This window comes from Bufo gargarizans, chromosome 10 (genome assembly GCF_014858855.1).
Source record: "Bufo gargarizans isolate SCDJY-AF-19 chromosome 10, ASM1485885v1, whole genome shotgun sequence".
NCBI classification, from domain to species: domain Eukaryota; kingdom Metazoa; phylum Chordata; class Amphibia; order Anura; family Bufonidae; genus Bufo; species Bufo gargarizans.
Window position 1 is genome coordinate 111,610,195 of NC_058089.1, and position 20,511 is coordinate 111,630,705.

The 20,511-nt window shown below is 48.0% G+C and overlaps 1 protein-coding gene across 1 annotated transcript; it reads right to left on the bottom strand.

Moving 5' to 3' along the window:
* Positions 1-283: 283 nt before the first annotated feature.
* VPS9D1 (VPS9 domain containing 1) lies at positions 284-20,301 on the bottom strand. Its single transcript, XM_044270338.1, is given in 17 exon segments — positions 284-2,023; positions 3,598-3,702; positions 7,513-7,579; positions 10,240-10,430; positions 12,069-12,198; positions 12,996-13,257; positions 13,259-13,439; positions 14,399-14,484; positions 14,734-14,821; positions 14,896-14,948; positions 15,076-15,138; positions 16,200-16,311; positions 16,389-16,591; positions 16,897-16,983; positions 17,335-17,421; positions 17,423-17,443; positions 20,155-20,301. Coding segments are annotated over 17 exon segments (1,935 nt in total). The 5' UTR covers positions 20,254-20,301; the 3' UTR covers positions 284-1,923.
* Positions 20,302-20,511: the final 210 nt, after the last annotated feature.

A 20,511-nucleotide genomic window follows, 5' to 3' on the forward strand; every position in this document is an offset into this window, starting at 1 on the left:
ATTGTATGATCTGGCCGCTCTTCTAAGAGCTCATGACCGTACAATGCATGAAAACGTGTTCAAATAGTTTAGAATAGATTTGTTAAGAAGTAAGAAAGACGAGAACAGCCCTCGGAGGGGGTAACTCTATAAAAAGACCCCTCAGACAGCCGTAATCTTCCATTCAAAAGATACTTGGCTCAGTCTCAAAATGTCTTGCCAGGAAGAAATCGATGGCACCGTCCCAATGATTTCTTTTGTAATAGAAACCTTCAGTAAAATCGCCTTTATGTCAGGAAAAAATGTACTAAAAATAACTTTATTTCAACCACAAAAGTATAAGGAGAACACAAGTCAGCAATCTCCATCCTGGGAATTTCCAGCTGTTGCAAAACTACAACTCCCAACATGCCCTGAGAACAAGGTTGGAGTTGCATTATTGCAACAACTGGAAAGCCACAGGTTGGGGGCCCTTATTCTAGAGCATTGTTCTGCAACCTGTAAGGCTTCCGCTGTTGCAAAACCCCAACTCTCATCATGCTCTCACAGCCTGTGGCTATTGGGACATGGTGGGAGTTGCATTATTGCAACAACTGGAGAGCCACAGGTTGGAGATCCTTATTCTAGAATAGGTATGCCCAACTTGCAGCCCTCCAGCTGTTGCAAAACTACAACTCCCAGCATGCCCGGAGAGCCTATAGCTATCAGCCCACAGCAGAACATGGTGGGAGTTGTAGTTTCACGACAGCTGGAGGGCCGTAGGTTGGGAATCCCTATTCTACAGCATTGTTCTGCAACCTGTGGTGATTCAGCTGTTGCAAAACTCCAGCTCTCATCATGCCCTCACAGCCTGTGGCTATTGGGGGATGGCGGGAATTGCGGTTTTGCAACGGCTGGAGAACCACAGGTTGGAGATCCTTGTTCTAACGCAGGGATCAGCAACCTTTGGCACTCCAGCTGCTGTGAAGCTACAACTCCCAGCATGCACACGTACTCGGCTGTTCTTGCAACTCCCATTAGAAGTGAAAAGAGGATTCTGGGAGTTGTAGTTTCAGAACAGCTGGAGTGCCGATGGTTGCTGATCCCTGTTCTAGAGCATTGTTCTGCAACTTGTGGAGCTCCAGCAGTTAGCTGGCAGGATGGGAGTTGTAGTTTTACAGCAGCCGCAGGTTGAACACCTGCCAAAAAAGTCCCAGCAAGGCGAGATCTGTAGTTTGAATGATAAAATCTTAGATATAAATAATTTAGTGCAATATTATAATTACTCATCAGAACAGCCCCATAGATCGTGCTCCGAGCCCAGTCAGTGGCACCTTCAATGTATCTTCACCAGTAAAGATCATTCCCTCCCAAAAATCAGCAAATCCCCAGGAAATGCAGGTCCTTGATTTGCCCATTTCCAGTAGGTCGTTAGACACTCCGTTCATCTTTTTCTTAGTTCTATGCCTTCCAATATGGCTCCCAACCCAGCTCCTGCATGGCTGAACCAAACTCCTGACGGATCCCCTACCCCCCATATTGCTGCATCGGGAAGAGGATTGGGAAAGCTGGGGTGACAAGTAGCTGTACTGCGGCCATACTGGCTGACACCCGCTTTTCCAGTAACATAGAAAAACGAACAAACAGCTGTATGAGCAGGATTACAGCTCTGTCAGCATGCCCGCCATTACAGCGCTGAAAGGGCAGGGGGACGCATCCATCAGGAGCACAAGAAGGTTAGGCGACAACCCATGCCGGAGCTGCAAAAGCGGCCATATTGGTTTCTGAGACATCTGTATTAGGAAAGTCTGTAAAGATGTCCCCAGAGATGTATATGTTTCACATTCATGGGAGGATGACCAGTGGTTGACTTCATGTACACAGGTAAGGTGCATAATAATGTGAGATCCATCCACAGGACAGATGCAGCTTGTAACGTAGGTGGTTTCTCCATGTGGTCCCTGGTCAGACAGGCGGGGGTGATGGGGGCACAGGGAGCGTCTCCAGATAGGCCAGGGCACTCTGCAGGGAGGTCAGGCAGTAACCCTCCTCTCCAATCAGATATCTGAGAAACAAACAAGAAGCATTGGTGTCGTCACTAGATGCGAGGTTATTACGCTTTACCCCCATATTGTCTGATATTTAAATAGCGCTGGCATAGCAGTTCAACCACTTAGATGCCACAGTCAATAGCGACTGTGGCACCTAGTAGGTTAGACAGAGGGGAGAAGTTCCCTCAGCCCATCTTCCACCCCTACTGGAATGCCATTTAAGGGTGCAAGGAGTTGTCATAGCAGCCAGAGGCCTAGATTGGACTCTTGGTTTGCCATCTATAGAAGCCTATTAGGCCCTGCCCGAGGCAAGGTGTAACAGGCTGCCTGCTGGTGTGGGGGGAATCCACACTGGGTGCAGTTTCCACTGCGGATTTGGCTGCATTTCTGCAGCAAAATTTGCACTGAATTTACATATTACATGCGGATCTGTCGCAGATTTAAAATCTAATCTGCACCAACGGGTCAATTTATGCTGTAGATTTCTGTCACAACATGTGGATAAGATTTCCTTAAGTATGTTCTGCAGCGTATCCATCCTGTGCGGACGTACCCTGAAACTGACAGGTAGATCCTAGATGCACTAAAGTGCAAAAAATTTAAATGTGGTATTTAAAAAAGAAAAAAAGAAAAAAAAGCGTTTTCCCCCTTATACACTGATTTATTATGGGGGGGGGGGGGGAGAAACACAACACATAATTAGTATTTGCCATGTTCATAATGACTCAAACTATAAAACGGTCATGTTATTTAATCCACAAAAAAAAATTAAAAAAAAATAAAAATCGCAGAATTGCCATTTTTGTTAATTGAGCCAACCCAAAAAAAAAAAAAAATAATAATAATAATAATAAAATGTGATGGAAAAGTTGTATGTAACCCAATGAGAATAATCAACTCATACTGCAAAAACAAGCCCTCCCACACCTCCATAGACGTAAAAATAAAAGTGATCGATCTCAGAATACGGTGACACAAAAAACAAATCAAATCAAAACAAAACAAATCAAAAAATGTATTTTTATTGTGCAAAAGTGGCATAAAACCAAAAATAAAAAACAAAACTACGGAATTAGTTTTTCAATTCCACCGTCCAAAACAATATAAAAGCGTTGCCAGCGATTAAAAAAACAAACATTTTCCCAAGGAATAATAAACCCTCATATGGCGACAGAAACATCAAAAAGTATTTTAAAAATAAAAAAATTGCTGTGCCAAAACAGGCTGCGTCCTTGAGGGGTTAAAATGCAGGGTACAGCTATACACGGTGTATAGACGGAAGGGGGGGGGGGGGGGGGCGAGGAGGAGGCTGTAACGAAGTGTAAAAATAGGCTGTGAGGAAGACAAGCAGAAAAATGGAGGCTAGACACCGAGGCGGGTTGGGGAAATGTAATGGGCGCGGTAAAGTGGGCGAGAGGAATCGGCAGAGACGTTCGTCTGCAGAACTAGCTCAAGGAAACAAGCGGCGGACAATAAAGCTGTCACAGCAGCAGACACGTCACCGGCGGACATTACAGGGACAGGGCGCTCCCTGCTATTATTAATGCTAATACTTACAGAAACGGTCATGGCCGTGGCGAGCACTCACCCCTCCTGTATGAACTCCTCCAGCGCCGCGCACTCCGACAGCAAGTGAGACATGCGGCTTTTCAGCACTACAAATGCCAGGATGGGCAGGAGGTCGTCGGCGCCACTGGAAAAAGTCAGAGGGGAGACGTAGTGAACAGCTGAGGTTCAGCGTAAGGCTCCATTCACAAAACGTAGACGCCAAACGTATCCGTACAGCCCCGTATACCCGAAGGATGCCAAGAGTGTGGCTTTAGATGGGGTGGTATACGAGACGATACAGACTGTACTTTCCTATACAGAAGCATCATCCCCCATAAAGACACTGCAGCGAGGTCTACGCTGGGAAATGCTCAAACCCTGCGTCTGTCTATACGGGTCCATTCTTCTGGATGATGCAGCGCCCCCTACAGATCGGTGAAGATACGCCAATTGGTCTAGATTAGACTTCTAAAAACTAAGAAAAACAAGTCAGTGATCAACATCAGTGATCCCATTGAAGACTACTATTGTCCAAATGAAATGGCTGTCATCAGGGAACAATATGATTTATTAAAGGGGTTATACCGAAAATCTCTTTCTAACAAAAGCTAGAACCAGCCCTGCACCTCACATGGGTCCAGAGATCTCCACATTCATTGCTCTGCTAGATTTATATCAAGCTGGCAGCTCGAGGACGTTTCCTTTCTGCTGCAGCTTTCTTCCTATCACAGCTCAGGGGGCGTGTCCTTTCTGCTGCAGCTTTCTTCCTATCACAACTCAGGGGGACGAGTCCTTTCTGCTGCAGCTTTCTTCCTATAACAGCTCAGGGGGCGTGTCATTTACTTTCTACCTATCACAGATGGGGCAATGTTCACTTGAGCGCTATCATTTTCCATTCTTCTGCTCCGTTACAGGAGAAGAACAGAAATAATGGAAGTGCTGGATTCGGCACATAACTGACACAAACGTAAACCAGCAGATTGCATTGACTCTATTGGGATCCGTTCATGAGAAATTTTTGCATGCAGGACTTTCCTTTCTAACGAAGCCTCCAACACAGGTGTGAACATAGCCTCAGGGGACATGTCCTTTCTGCTGCAGCTCTCTCCCCATCACAGTTTATGGGGGGGGGGGGGGTTCTTTCCGCTTCAGTTCTCTTCAGGGGCTTGTCCTTTCCTACACTCCCTGTAACTGTCACGGCTTCTAACAGTAGTTTTGGCTGATGGCTGTTGAAGGATGGAACTGAGCATGTGCGACCACCTCAAATGAGGTGGACAGAATAATAAGGAAGATAGCAGGTGGCGCTATACAGATACATTTTAACGAATAAATCAGCGGCTATGCTAAATTTTTAACTAGGTGCAATTACAAAAGTATTCAGATCCAGGCGCTGGGTTAAAAAAAAAGTATAATATTTTTGTGGGGCATGCCCTTTAACTCTGCAAATTGAGGTAAAATTAAGCTGAAGCCGACTGTAGACATTAACGTCGGCCAGACCTGAAAACAGGGGCAGGATCAGCCAACCGCTGGGCAGATATCAGGAGAGAACAGTTTGGCGGTTGAATTTGAAGAATCCCATCGGCCGCCCCTCTCCCTATTGAGAACACGCGGCCCTTGCACGTGGATTGGGGTCAGAAGGAATAGCGTTAATATTAGTGCCGCTGACGTCTTATTGATTAATTATCGGATTCTGCTGGGCCCTAACAATCCGCAGGAAGGTGCAGCGGCAGGAGTGGCCCCGGGAAGGGATTACGGCTCTGGGAATGTTTTGTTCCTGTCATAACAATGGTCCTGGCGATCAGCAGGGAACGGGAGACTTCTTTTGTGTCCGAGTTTGGGGTCGTGACATTTCTGCCTAGCTGAGCCCGCTCGCAGCAGAATAATGGCTGCCACCCCGGGGAGGGCACAGGATTATGGGGCTGTCTTACATCTGAGATGAAGAGCGGCAACGTCTGGGATTTGGTCCTTCTGCATCTTGTCACACGAAACATTCAGGGTGTCCTGTGTGTCGGGGGTCACCACCCCACAGCTCCCCCCCGCTGTCTAGGGTCACAGAGGGGCTGCTCACGATGCTGATGCGTCTGGAAGTTTGGGTGCTGCAGACTCATTATATCCTGACAGTTGCATCCAAAATATGCCCTCGGCGAGGCAGACTGCCGCCCGGGCTTAACCCTTCATGGTCTGCTCAGCACTACGTAGTCCGCCTGCTTGTTTTATAGTCTCAGTGTGGCCATCTTAAAGGGTTGTCCTGTCTCGTGTAATTACACTAGGTAGATGGAGACATCTATAGCTTTTGAATATACTTTGATTTCAGCTCTTCTCTGGGTCTGTTTGCTGACAGTGAATAGAAACATGATTGTTTATGCGTTATAATTGACAGCTTCAGTGGCGGTCACTTATAATCAGGACTAGTGTTTCTATTCACTGAGCCATTGAAAGACAAAAGGGGAAATTTATCAAAACTGGTGTAAAGGAAAACTGGCTTAGTGGCCCATCGCAACCAATCAGATTCCACCTTTAAAGGGGTTCTCCGGGCTTTTTCTATTGTTTACCTATCCTCCGGGTAGGTCATCAATATCAGATCAGTGGGGTCCGACACCCGACACCCCCACCCCAAGCGATCAGCTGTATGAGAAGAGGCCCGCACAGTGCCTACGTGTCGTCTCCCTTCCTGTACACCGCTGCTGTCCCATAGACATACCGCGGCAGAGCACCGTGCACGCGCCATATCCTCAAACGGCCGATTGGCAGGGGTGCCTGGTATCCAACCCCCGCCGATCTGATATTGATGACCTATCCTAAGCATAGGTGATCAATAGTAAAAGCCCGGGCAACCCCTTTCATTTTCCAAAATAAGCTATCTATATACAGGTATATAGAGAGAAGGACGTATATATGCATGTCAGAAATAATTTTGCACGGCGCCCAGCTACCTCTGGCAGTCCCATATAGAATGAATGGAACCGCGGCATCCATGCTAGACAGTCGTTCCATCAGCCATCAATTTGGAGGTCCCAGTGGTTGGACTCCCACCAATCAGATGCTCAGAGGATCATTTTTGATCTTGGTTCAAACCCTTTAAGACCCCTATTACGGAGATGTCTGCCTGACCCCCCCATAGGATATATCCTACATCTGGGGTCTTCACGTTTACCCCTTCAGAAGCCAACCTCATTTCAGAGGCCCCACAGCAGCCACAGGGCACACCTCTATGTACATACGCCCCTGTCCTCCACTATATAGCGGTATGGAAAAACCATCATCTCAAACTCACGTAATCTGGTCTGCGCATCATTACCTCCCTCTGTGGGGATCAATGACCCCCGTGTTTGCTTCCAACCAATGATAGATGGAAATTGATGTTTAGATCTTTGTATTCATTTAACATCGAGTCTGCAAGATCCACCATGAATTATATATTAACCCCTGCTACGCCGCTGCCCCTGACTGCATCTCGCATAGATTACATTGCTGACTCCCAATATACCAGTCTTAGGTTCTGTGACCCGTGTGATCCGTCTCTTGATTTCCACGCTCCTTTCCCCGCACTATGTTGCTGTCTGGCCCTCTCCGTCGCTCTGCCCCCTCCATCTTCTGTCTCTCTATGCTAAGTGGAGCAGACAGGCGCTGTGCTTGGGAGCTGCTGCTCTGCAGAGTGACGCGGCCTCCTGTGCTCTGCAGGACAGGCCATGTTCTGCCTGCGACTGTCACATCTCATCCATCAGTAAAGATCCCTAAGGGGCCTCCTATCTGTACCCAATAAACATCATGTACTCAGCAACCTGTGCACACGAGGAGAGAGGGAGCGAAGAGACGAGAGCGAGACACATATACAGATGGAGAGAGACAGGGAAAATATCAGACAACCCCACGGCCCCTTTATCTCAGACCGCGCTCTGTACGGTGCCCTCCACTCAACCCTTGCTCCTTTTTACCCAAAATATAAGACACTTACATGGCGGCAGTCCCCGGGGTGGAGAAATATTCTTCTGCGCACTCACAGATGACACGTAGGGTCCTCACTGTTAAATACAAAACCACATCAATTAGTAGAACGCATGTAATAACCCGGAGGAGGCGGCCCAGTGGGTAAGAGGGTCACCCTAAAAACAGTCATGGTGTCTATTAGATTGCATGTAAGGCACTAACCTAATAAGTTTTATGGTGCATTGCTAGACATAAAGGGATGCCCTATGGTCAGGTGTTTGTGGGCCAGGGGCCCATATACTGTTCATGCTTAGGGGCCCTCCGCTGTTTATGGAGTTATCGGAGCACCATTGCAGTGGCTATATAAGATCTCGTCAGAATACGGGATGCGTTGTCGTCCACAGATAAAGGGGCTGGAGCCTGCTCGTTGTATAATGACAGGTTCTGTAGCTTCCTAACGCCGGGTTCACATCTGCGTCGTGGACTCCGGCTCTGTTCTGGTCACTGTATCCGGCATATATGCCGAATCCCATTATAGTGAATGGGGATCCAGAGCGGTGCACGGGGATATCAGTCTATGCACTGCTGGAGTTCACAGCACATGAAACTTTGGGGGTCATTTATTAAGATCGGTGTGTTAGACGCCAGGTCTGAATAACCTCTGCGCCGACCTCTACAGAACGTCGGAGCATCCACCGCCAGTCTAACGCTATGTCAGCTTCCTTGCTGGCGTAGATTTAGAACATTTTCTATGCCTAAAACAGGCGTTGAAAATGATAAATGAGACGGGCCTGCCAACCCAATCCCCTTCCCAGTTTTTTTTTTTTTTTTTTTAGAAAACTGGCATATGTCTAATAATAAATGACTCCCTTTATGTTTTCATGGGCATCTGTCAGCAGTTTTGTACCTATGACACTGGCTGACCTGTTACATGTGCACTTGGCAGCTGAAGGCATCTGTGTTGGTCCCATGTTCATATTTGGCAGCACTGCTGAGAAAGATAATGTTTTATTATATGCAAATGAGCCTCTAGGAGCAACGGGGGCGTTGTCGTTACACCTAGAGGCTCTGCTCTCTCTGCAACTGCTGCAGAGCCTCTTTCCTGCGCTGCACTTACACCGGATACTGAAGCATATGGCACAGTGAGAGACTTTAGGAGAAGTCAGGGCCAGGCGTGATGACGTTTACACTGCCCGGTCCTGTCAATTAAAGTACAGAAGACGCAGCAGTTGCAGAGAGAGCAGAGGCTCTAGGTGTAATGACAACGCCCCCGTTGCTCCTAGAGGCTCATTTGCATATAATAAACCATAATTTTTCTCAGCAATGCGTCACATATGAACATGGGACCAACAGATGCCTTCGGCTGCCAAGTGCACATGTAAGGCTACTTTTACACTTGCGCCTTCCCTTTCCGCTATTGAGATCCGTCATAGGATCTCAATAGCGGGGGAAAACGCTTCAGTTTTGTCCCTATTCATTGTCAATGGGGACAAAACTGAACTGAACGAAACAGAACGCGCCAGAATGCATTCCGTTCCTTTTGGTTGCTTCCCCATCGCGGACAGTATAATGCTGCGAGCAGTGTTTTTCTGTCTGCGATGTGGTGCGGAGCAAGACGGATCCGTCCTGACACACAATGTAAGTCAATGGGGACGGATCTGTTTTCTCTGACAAAAAAGAAAACGGATCCGTCCCCCATTGACTTTCAATGGAGTTCATGACGGATCCGTCTTGGCTATGTTAAAGATAATACAACTGGATCTTGTTCATAACGGATGCAGCCAGTTGTATTAGGCTACTTTCACACTTGCGGCAGAGTGATCCAGCAATCTGCGTGCAAACGGACAGCATTTGTAGACGGATCCGGATCTGTCTCACAAATGCATTGCAAGAACGGATCCGTCTGTCCATTTGTCATACGGACAAACGGATCAGTTTCTATTTTTTTTCACTTTTTTAAAGGTGTGTGCATGCGCAGACCGGAAGGATGGATCCGGCATTGCGGTATTTTTGATCCGGCACATACATTTCAATGTAAATAAAACCGTAGCATGCTGCAGTGTTATCTCCATCCTGAAGACATCCTGATGCATCCTGAACGGATTTCTCTCCATTCAGAATGCATGGGGATAATCCTGATCAGTCCTTTTCCGGTATAGAGCCCCTGTGACGGAACTCAGTGCCGGAAAATAAAAACGCTAGTGTGAAAGTACCCTTATCAGAACAGAAGTGTTTTTGCTGATCCATGACGGATCCAGCAAAAAACAGCTGTATATAATTCGTAAAGGAAAACGTTACATTTCTCCAATTAGCACGGTATAGAACAATACCCTGCTGTTATACGGGGTCATCTCGTCAAGACAACTCTGGCCGCCAGGTTGATCAGCTAAACGCCCTGGTCCCGCCACCAGCACCTCCTGCCACCGCCTGCTGCAGGGGCAGTGTAGCATTACATAGCGCGTATTCTGAACGATGGTGGCCCGCCAGTACAGGAGCTGCTCGTATAGAGTGGCTCTCCGTTCTGGCTCTTAGAGGGGCAGTCCTGAGTGGATAATCTCCCTATATGAGGTTCATATGGCCCTAACAGGGCCAAGAGTTGTCACCATAACCCCTTTAAATAACCAAGTCCTGGGAACACTATAAATAACGTGGCCTGCACATGATGCATTTTGCCATATTGTGGGCTGACCTCTTGCTATAGCGAAGTCACTAATTCCCGGTGACATGTCATGAAAGGGTTACGCGCGTTTCCTACCGATACACTCCAGTTTTCGTTGCGGAGTGCGCTGATGCGGCAGCTGTTCTAGTTCTTCCACCGCAGCTCTGTACGGTTGTTTTACATCTTCAGGGTACAGCTTTTTGGAGACCCCCAGCACAGATGGTGAAGCGGTGCTGTACAAATCCATGACCTGGAGCAGAGATTCCTCCCGGGCAAGCAACACCTGTCTGAGGGACGAGAAAACACGTCATAGGCAGGCCCCATGCTCACGACCGTATCTGTGTTGTGGTACGCGCCTCGCGAACCTGCAAAATTCACAAAGCGGGCATCCGTGTGCTGGACGTGTGCCGCCCAGCATTTTATTTGTGAACCTATTATTTGAAATACGGATAAAGAAAGCAAATGGATGATCCGTGTGCTTTCTGCAAAAAGATAGAATGAGTCCTATAGAACAGGGATGCCCAACCTGCGGCCCTCCAGCTGTTGCAAAACTACAACTCCCAGCATGCCCTAATAGCTGTAGGCTGTCCAGGCATACTGGGAGTTGTAGTTTTGCAACAGCTGGAGGGCCGCAGGTTCGGCATCCCTGCTATAGAACATGAACTCAACGGGTCCGCAAAAAATGCAGATGCAACACGGACCGCATCCATGTGTCATGTGTACGGGGCCGTAACCACATCCATATATTATCTCTTATTAAAGTCATCGGCTGGTTTAGAAAACTGTGTGTTAAGGAATTCTGAGGTAACAGACCCAAAAGCGTCATTCGGGACCGGCATTAACTCCTCAGTGCCCACCAATATGCTCCTGTCCAACAGCCACTAAGGGGCTTTAGTTTAGAGGGCCTTGTCTTACGGAACTCCTGCAGGAGCAACCTTTGATCCCCTTAGAAGCCAATAGTGACCGCAGCAACTAAGCGGTTTACAAAGGGAGGAGACTTCCTCTGACACCCCATCCGTGCCCCCCGTGATGTGACAGTGTGTATTAGCCTGTCTGTCTGAAAAACTAAAACTTTATTAAAAAAATAAATAAAAAAAAAGTTTATAAAAAATAAATAAAACTAAAGTAAAAATATAATAACTTTTATTTTTTTGCTTTATGGTGACAAAGACTAAAAAAAAAAAAAAAAAAATATATATATATATATATATATATATATATATATATATATATATATATATACACATACACACTTGTTATTGCTGTATCTTTAAAACCCTAAAAAAAATGTATCCCGTCTCCCAATGCACCACTGTGCGTGATGTGGCCTGCCCACTTGCAACGGCACCAACGGTCCCATGTAATGCTCCATTTTCCCAGTGGTGGCGCTGGAGCGATAGTGAACCCTTACTGCCAGGTTCTTCCCCTCCATCTGATCACCAGGAAATGCTAAGCTTTTTTTTAGGGGGGGGGGGGGGGGGGGTACACCTTTAACAAGAAGGCATTACCAAGAGTGGGCCACTCCTTTAGAAAGCACCTGCCAGCAGCATCAACCCTATGAAATCAAACATACCACCTGGTAGGATTGATCCAGCTGAGGAAAATTACGCAGCATTCCCACGGCTTTTATGCTTTATGCAAATTAGGGCTTCTATGCACTGAAAGGGGGGTGGCCTGCACTGGCAAGCTGAGGTGCACTAAAGGGCTAGGCCCCTCCCTTGTTGCACTGAAGCCTTAATTTCCATAATGAATAAAAGGCTTTGTTTTCCTCGGGAAAGCCACAACCGAGTTTCACAGGACAGGCATCATTTTAATCAGCAGGATCAGTGATGCCGCTAGGTCTCTGGCAAGACGACCCTGCAAATAACCGTCAGCAAATGTGGCGGCTCCAAATATCAAAAAGTGTGGAGGGGGGGGATTGTTACCTGTACAGAGCGAGCAGCGCAGACCACAGCGGGGGGAAGAAGCCGTCCTCTAGACACTCCCGGCAGGCTTCCTTCACTTGTGGGCTTAAAGGGAGGTTCAGTGAGAACATGGCGGACGACAGCAGCCGGTCTGGGGAAAGAGGAGATCGCAGAATCATGTAACAGTACATGGCGCCGAGCCAGTCACCCACCGCACAATGGCGGAATGAGATTCACAAGCAGTGTCTATAGGAAGAAAATAACTCAGATCATGCCAAAGATTGCGGATTAGATGCCCCCCGAGATTAGATGCCCCTTCATCTAATGATGGACATATAAGTGATTTCTACAAGGAAGTTATTATAATCTTCCTTCCAGACATTCTCATCATGTAACTGATAACAACACGACTTGGGTGGTAACTCCGAAGCCCCCCGATATACACATAACCTGCGTCTTTTTCCGGCTACTTCCAACGCACGGCTTTAATTTTATCACTTTCAGTCTATGGAGACGACATCCTGTGCTGCCCCCTTGTGTGTAAACATGGAAGATCGCTCGCAATTTATGGGATTGTGGAAATTTTGTCTAATTTTCTGTTGCTTTTTCCCTATTGATTCATAAAAAATAAATAAAAAAATTGTATGCCAGATCCCTGTTCCTTACCATTCAGTGCCAAAATAATACCGTCACATGGTACCCAAATAACATTCCCATACAGCGCAACCACAGTGAAGCCGTTGTCCAGCCTCTCTGATCTGCCAGCATTGGTGGTCAATAGAGTGAAAAGTGGTTGGTCACTGAAACGTTTTCACTTCGAGGGCCTCTCCATAAGAATATGTAGTGGTGGCAAGGAGGGGGCACAATATTCTTTTGTGTTTTGCCTATGCAGAGGTTTTCCAGTGGTCACCATGTTTAACTACATGTATTAACCCTATAGCCCACTACCTCTGGCATTGTGCATCTCTTTCACCACGACGTGTAAGTGCTGTGCCGCGTTCAGTCTCTGCAGCGCAGCCGGCAGCGTCAGGGATGTAGGGGACAGTAAACTTTCCAAATCCTCGAAAGAGTTCTCCATGTCTGTCCTGCTGTGTCCTCGGTCAGGTTGGGTGCTGCCAGGGTTTTCCCAGCTTTCCAGCCCCTCTCCTATAGAGCGGCTGTGCGGGATGGAGGAGCGGGGAGGTCTGGGGAGGCAGTGGAAACTCTTTGAAGGATTTCAGCTGTGAGGTGCTGAGGGCTGATAAAGGGGACGGGTCTGGTGGAAGAGAATGGCGGAACATTTTGGAGGTTTCGGTTTCCCGAGAGGTGTCTTTACTGATGACGGGATACAGGCGGCTGTAGATCTGGCACTGGAGATGGAGGACTAGTTTGGCAATCGGATGATCTGAGGTGCTGGAATGAAGGAAGAATAGCAATTAGGCAGAACAACAATGCCAGCAGAAAACTATCACTCCTATCATCACCCTCAACCCAGCTCAGCGACGGTATTATAATAGGGCAGTGTCGCAATCCCTGTCACAAGTTGCAGGTGGCGCTGTTTGTGTGGCCTCTTGTGTGGGGGACCAGTGGTCAGACCCCTGCCTATCAGACATGTATGGCATATCAAATATTGAAAAAGTTTTAGATAAGGGGCAGAATGGACAAAGAAAGGGATGACACAATGCGCAGCTCCCCGATCCCCCACCGCTTACCAGTCCTTACTGGCCTTCGCCTCCTGGTCCCAGCTAGACACATAGGAAATGACTGGAGATGCCCGCTAAGCCAAGCATTGGCTGCAGCATTGACCCACCTCCCTGAGCTGGGAGCAGAGAACGGTAGGGACCCGGTATGTGTCAGAGCGGCAGTGGTGGCGGGATCAGCCGCTCCCTTCCCGAATTATGATACTTTGCTCTCGTTGCACCCGAGCTCCTCTCCTTTCTGTGGTCAGCCCCTCCGTGGCTGTTTTACCACTGCCTGGCCCTGTCAATCAAAGCAGCCAGGGAGGGGCAGGCCACAGTAAAGAGCGGAGTTTGGGTGCAATGAGAGCAACGGTGACGGCCTCATTGCACCAAAGGCCTCATTTGCATATAAAAAAATAAAAAAAAGTATCATAACTCGGGAACAGAGCCTCGGATCAAGAAAATAAAAACGGCATTTTAATCAGGTGAACCACAGCGAACTGGGAGTCCAATCATTGCTCATCCAGGCAGGGCACCCTACATACATGTATTATAGCTGTGCCTGGGACTGCATCGGGACTCACTCAAGTGAATGCAGCTGGAAGGCAGTACCAGGCACAGCAACACCCATATGTGTGGCATTGGTGATTACCGATTACAGAACACCATGCAATACAACCAGAGGTTTATTACCTGAGGATCTGGCAGACATAGCTGGGAACTAAGTCAGAGTCACTCGGGTTGCTCCTAATCCTCTCCAGATACTCTTTGGGCCATTCCTAATGCACAAAATTAAAATCGTGGAGAATTTAGGAAGGTTAAATATGTCAGAATAAAAGTGAGAGGAGGAATATGCATTTGGCCTCTATAGCAGAGCTGCCTCAGGGATAAAACGTCCTATTTTCCTGTAGCCACCAATCAGCGGTATGGTGGCCACACGTGCTATGAACAGGCAGTGAACGCGAGGGCCAAGGAGAGCGGAAGGGACCCGACTATTTACAGAGCTGCAGCTCATGCTGTCTACTCACATAGTCCTGCTCATATTCCAGCACGGCAGTGTACAGCGTCTTCTGCTCTTCTTCCGCCGGGGTCATCTGCTTGTTTTTGGAGAAGCGTCTGCGGATAAAAGAGAGCGACATGAAGGAAAAGGACAATGGACGCCCCAGGGAAAAGCTGCCCTCATCAGATACCTGTTTGACTCTTCCTGCAGCCGCAGCCGGCGCTCCTCTGCTTTCCTCTGCAGCTGGGGGGGCTGGTCAAGGAATCATTTCCATTTCTTAGGCTCTTTACTTTAAAGCGTTAATTACTGAAATAAATGGAGGTGCACAAGACAACAGACTGCCCAGCATATTGGTACCTGTGAAGGATACAGTCTCTTCCCTGGCCTTGGCTATTACCAGGTTCTCCATCATCTGTCTCTGCAGTGACAGCGTCTAGAAGACAGAAGGCCGGCATTATAGCGCCCACAGGGGCCATCACCCAGCATTGTATAGAAATCCGTAAAAGTACTACCAATGGCATGCGAGATGAACTAGGCCAGGGGACTTGTAGTTCCACAACGGAGGTTGCTGACCCCTGGACTAGGCAATGTACGATTTGATGCGTCCTTACTGTGCAATGTGTTTTCGGGACTGAACTAGTCCCACTCATCAGGTCCGGGGCCACTATACTGAAGGAGATACTTACCATGAGGCATGAGAAATGAAGTGGTCTCCTAAAATCCCCTGCAATCAGCTGCGATCTCCAGCGAACCCTGCAGCCGGCCATACACTTTCCTTGGAAAACATGGACAGGAAAGGCAGCTGCTGATTAGGGATGAGCAGACCCGAACTTCACAGGTTCGGTGGTTGGGTGGTGTAGGGATTCCGTTATAATGGCATTTGTAGACGGAATGCTACATGGAAGCCTTTAAGAGGCGTTCTGTTTTGACCCTTCATAATAGAAGTCTATGGCCAAGCATAACGGATCCGTCTGGTTTATTGCAGGGCGGAAAACAAAGTCCTGCATAACGGAAACCAGACGGATCCGTTATGCTCGGCCATAGACTTCTATTATGATGGGTCAAAACAGAACGCCTCTTAAAAGCTTCCGTTTTGCATTCCGTTATAACAGAATCCATAACGGAATCCCTACACCACCCGAACCTGTAAAGTTCTGGTTCGCTCGTCTCTACTGCTGGTACTTAGTGTCTCTTCCCTCGGGTTCACAGAGGGGAGTCCTTACTATAACATCCTATATGCGCTAATGGGGCATATAGACTAGGGTTGTCCTGATGCTACAAACGCTGCAGTGGACACAGCCCCCTGTGACTGCTTATTTGAGGGTCTCCTAGAGGATACTGAATACTGGGAGGGATTCAATTTATATTTATGGACCTCCACAAAATGCATCAGGGGAGAATAGATAATTAGATATCTGTCATTTGGACAGCAGCAGTTCTGGGCCCTCCTCCTTCCAGGGTGTACACCTCTCCAGCTTATATGTGGCCACTCACCAGTGAGGTCTTCTGAGAGGCCTGCCTAGGGTCCAGTCGTGCCAGTCGGACTTCATATGCTGCCCTGAGCTTCTGGTTTTGTATGGACGCCTCTTCCAAGGGCGTGAGCTCCCTACAGACAGAGGGCACACTGGTTATTAGAGAGCCGCTTGTCTTCTGCTGATGACAATTACAAGTCAGGATACGCACTTCCTGGAGCTCTGAACTTCGGCTGCCCTCAGCATCTGAAAAGCCTCTGGTGTTGGAAAGGCATCAACTTTCCGAACCTCATCTGAACAAGCTCGTCGGTGCCCATACTGACGGCTAAGTGACGCCCGTGACGTCCTGGAGGTAGATGGGGTAAAAATGGATGTAGGTACTTGTAGGTTTTAGAGCTGGGGGAGGATCGGGGACTTCAGAAACAAGATTTTCCGGTGACTGTAAGTTGACATCCGGTTTACCTAAAACAGATATTCAACATAATGATCAGGAGCCACGCCGGACCCATAGTACAACTGCTCACCATCTGCCTGATCTCTACTTGCTGTCAATGAATAGAAACATTCATTATTTTAATTCAGAATGCTCTCCCGGCTCAGCACTGTCCACTTTTGCAAAGTGGAGAGAAGTATGAAAAGTCGCCAATTATAGCTCAACTATAGCCATAGTTTGCAGCTTTTTTCTACGGCATAAAACCGCTGATAAATCTGCCCCATACGCTGCAGGCCAGAATGAACTCACCCAGTTTGTCAGCGGTGGTCCGAGCCCTCTCCAGACACTGCTCCGCCAGCTTCAGCATCTTCTGCTGAGTCTGGGCCCAGGCCTTCATTTACTGCAGCTGAAACAGAGAACTAATTAACTAAAGCGCATGCAAAGCACAGAAGGCGTAGTGGAGCGTCTCAGGGCGGTCTGCACCTTCCGCTTTCATCGGCATTGCTCTGCTATTGCAGTATGCGGAGTACAGAGCCTGTATACTTACTACGGATCCGTACCGCGCACGCTGCAATAGCAGAGCCTATGCAAGTGCAAGGTGCAGACCGCTCTGAGAAGCCTCGTTGCGCCTTCTGAGTTTTGTGCAAAGGTTTAGCTACTCTTCAATAAAATTACATTTTTTTCATTTTCAAATCCGACCACAAGATGGCGCTAGCCGGATGACTAGTCCTCACTGTGTGCACAGATAAGATACACTACCTGTCTGTTCAGCTTCCTCTGCCAGGGTTTGGGAGATGAAATTTACAGGTCTTCAGGTACTCCACGTAGGCGTCCTGTCAAAAGCAAGCACCGTAAAGTTTACACTGAAACACAGAAGTGGGAATTCTGCTGATTGACGTTGGAAACTGTCAGCAAGCATGTCAATAGTCTTTCCAAGCACTGAGCTTAGGATTCTCTGGTGACCATTTTGGATCGCTGCGCTCTTCTGCTGGTGAACCCGCGGGGATCCGTGAGCCGCTTCAATGATAAGGGGATCCAGGGTTGGAAAAAACATGCCTGCTTTCTTCCAAAAACAGCACCACACCAGGCCCCTTCACTTTAATGGCGCTGAGCTGCAATACCAGATGCGCGGCTCCAGCCCGATCTACAGGGAGCACGGCCAAAAAGCTCAGGTAGAAATACAAGTCTGAGCAGTCTGCGAAATGAGCAGCGGGCGTGACGACGCCTCGCCTCTGATGAGCCGTCACTGACAACCTGCTTAACGCCTTACGTTGCAACCTTTTCCATATGGTGGGCGATGACCCACGAATACTTATCCCCTACCTACAGCCAAACCCTATCCCCATCGGACTCATACAAATGAATGGAGTGGTGGTCACATGTGGAATCGGGGACCTCAGTTCTCGTGATTGCTGACGGTACCACAGGTTGGACCCCCGTGATAGGACACTCATCCCCTAGCGTAGTCACCGGGGCACATTTACTATAGAGCCTGTTTTCATGAGTAAAAATCCTGTTTCCGACTGTCTTATTTTTTAAAAAGGTTGTCTCATCTGAGACAAGGGGGCATATCACTAGGATATGCCCCCATGGTCTGATAGGTGCGCATAGGAGCGGTGGGACCCACACCTATCTCCTAAACGGAGCCCGAAAATGGTGGAGAGTGCACTGCGCATGCGCAGCCGCCCTCCATTCATTTCTATGGGGACGCAGAAAATAGCCGAGCACTGGCTCGGCTATTTCCATTGGTCCCATAGAAGTGACTGGCAGCGGTGGCCGGTCATGCGCAGTGCGCTCCCATTCGCTTTATTGGGAGAGTGCTTGGTGGTGGTTGGAGCGGGGTGCTTAAGCCACCACTTTGCCTGCTCCTTTCTTGATATAGGTGCAGGTCCCAGCAGCGGGATCCGCACCTATAAGACAATGGGGGCATATCCTAGCGATATGCCCCCCACTGTCTCAGATGACAATATCCCTTTAAGTCTCCTTTACCAACTGTTTTTGCTTCTGTTTTAGAGGCATTTGTGACTATTTTGAGTTTTAAGACTAATTCAGAAGTTTTGAAATTAGGTGCGCTTTATTTTGCGCCAGATTAAGGCTACTTTCACACTAGCGTTATTCTTTTCCGGCATAGAGTTCCGTCCTAGGGGCTCTATACCATAAAAGAACTGATCAGGTATATCCCATGCATTCTGAATGGAGAGCAATCTGTTCAGGATGCATCAGGATGTCTTCAGTGCAGTCTTTTTGACTGATCAGGACGGAGATAAAACCGCAGCATGCTACGGTTTTATCTCCGGCCAAAGATCCGTAACACTTGCCTGAATGCCGGATCCGGCAATCAAAATACCGCAATGCCGGATCCGTCCTTCCGGTCTGCGCATGCACAGACCGGTAAAAATAGAAACGGATTTGTTTGTCCGTATGCCAAACGGACAGACGGATCCGTTCTTGCAATGCATTTGTGAGACGGATCCTCATCCGGATTGGTCTACAAATGCTGTCCTTTTGCATGCAGATTGCCGGATCACTGCGCCGCAAGTGTGAAAGTAGCCTTAGTCATAAAAGCAGTTTAATGTCTATACCACCTCGGGAGTTGACGTACTTTTCTGTCTCTTTCTGGAGTGGCGAGTCGCGCCACATTTTCATAAGACCAGTTTGGTGAATCTGAACCTGTCTTACAGGAAAACGACCACTAGAGGTCAGACTTAAACCAAAAAAGAAAAAAAATGATTTATTAAAGGGATAATAAATGAGGCGCAAATTGAAGACAGAATTTGGCAATTACTCTAAAAAAATTTAAAAAAAGGGCGAACTTAGTAAATGTGCCCCAATGACTACTGAGCTTATACAGGAACTCTATCTACGGTAATCAAGATCTACCCATAAAGGGGCATCCTGCTATTATAAGGCGGTTCTCCTGACGATGAGCTGATGATCATGGGTTCCCCGGGTTACCAGTGGGGGAAGCTGCCCCCATTTCCACATTGAGGTCCTTCTGAGGGCGGCCACTTTTTGCAGCTTCTGGCTTATTCCATACTTCGGGCTCATGCACATGACCGCTCCGTGTTTTCAGGTCTGCAAATTGCATGGGCGCCTTTACCTCCGGCACTCCAGCTGTTGTGAAACTACAACTCCCAGCATGCATACTGGATCTGCTCTTCTCAGAACTCTCATAGAAATGAATGGAGCATGCTGGGAATTGTAGTTTCACAACAGATGGAGTGCCGGAGGTTACTAACCATTGACCTGTGTTTTTCCAATGCTGGACGCTTAGGGTGGCGGCAGGAGATCACTGCGACCGCGATCTGGGCAGCGCGTAAATGTGGATGACGGGTGCGGACCACAGCCATTGTTTTTTTGTTTTTGTTTTTTAAATAAAGCCAATCTTGATACCTATTTTTGATAATAGTGACCAATACAATGTGGTATGGAAATCCCAAATCAGGGCTCACAGGCTCCTGATGTAAACACTATATATATATATAACCCTATTTCCCCCTGACAGCCCCAGTGTGTCCGCATACACTGCCCCTCCCCCACTCACCCGGGGCCGGTGCCCGGTGTCCAGCTGGATGGCTCTGTTGGCTAATTTCATCGCTCTCTGCAGCGGCTTCAGAGTCCCGTCACCGGCTGAGGAAGCCATGACGATACGGAAATAAATACGAACAAAACCAGTATCCGGAACTCTTGTGTGCGTCACCGGTGTCCACCCGGAATGTAAACACCGCCTGCACAACACGGTGTGAAAAACCGGCGGACAGCGACGGCAATCAAAGCGATGAGAAATTGTCCACAGCGCCCTCTAGCCGCCGGAGTATAAAATGTCAACTGGTACTGAATTGGAATGGGAAGATGAATTATCATGATGGGCAGGAAAGATTTTAATTTTTTTTCCAAAAAC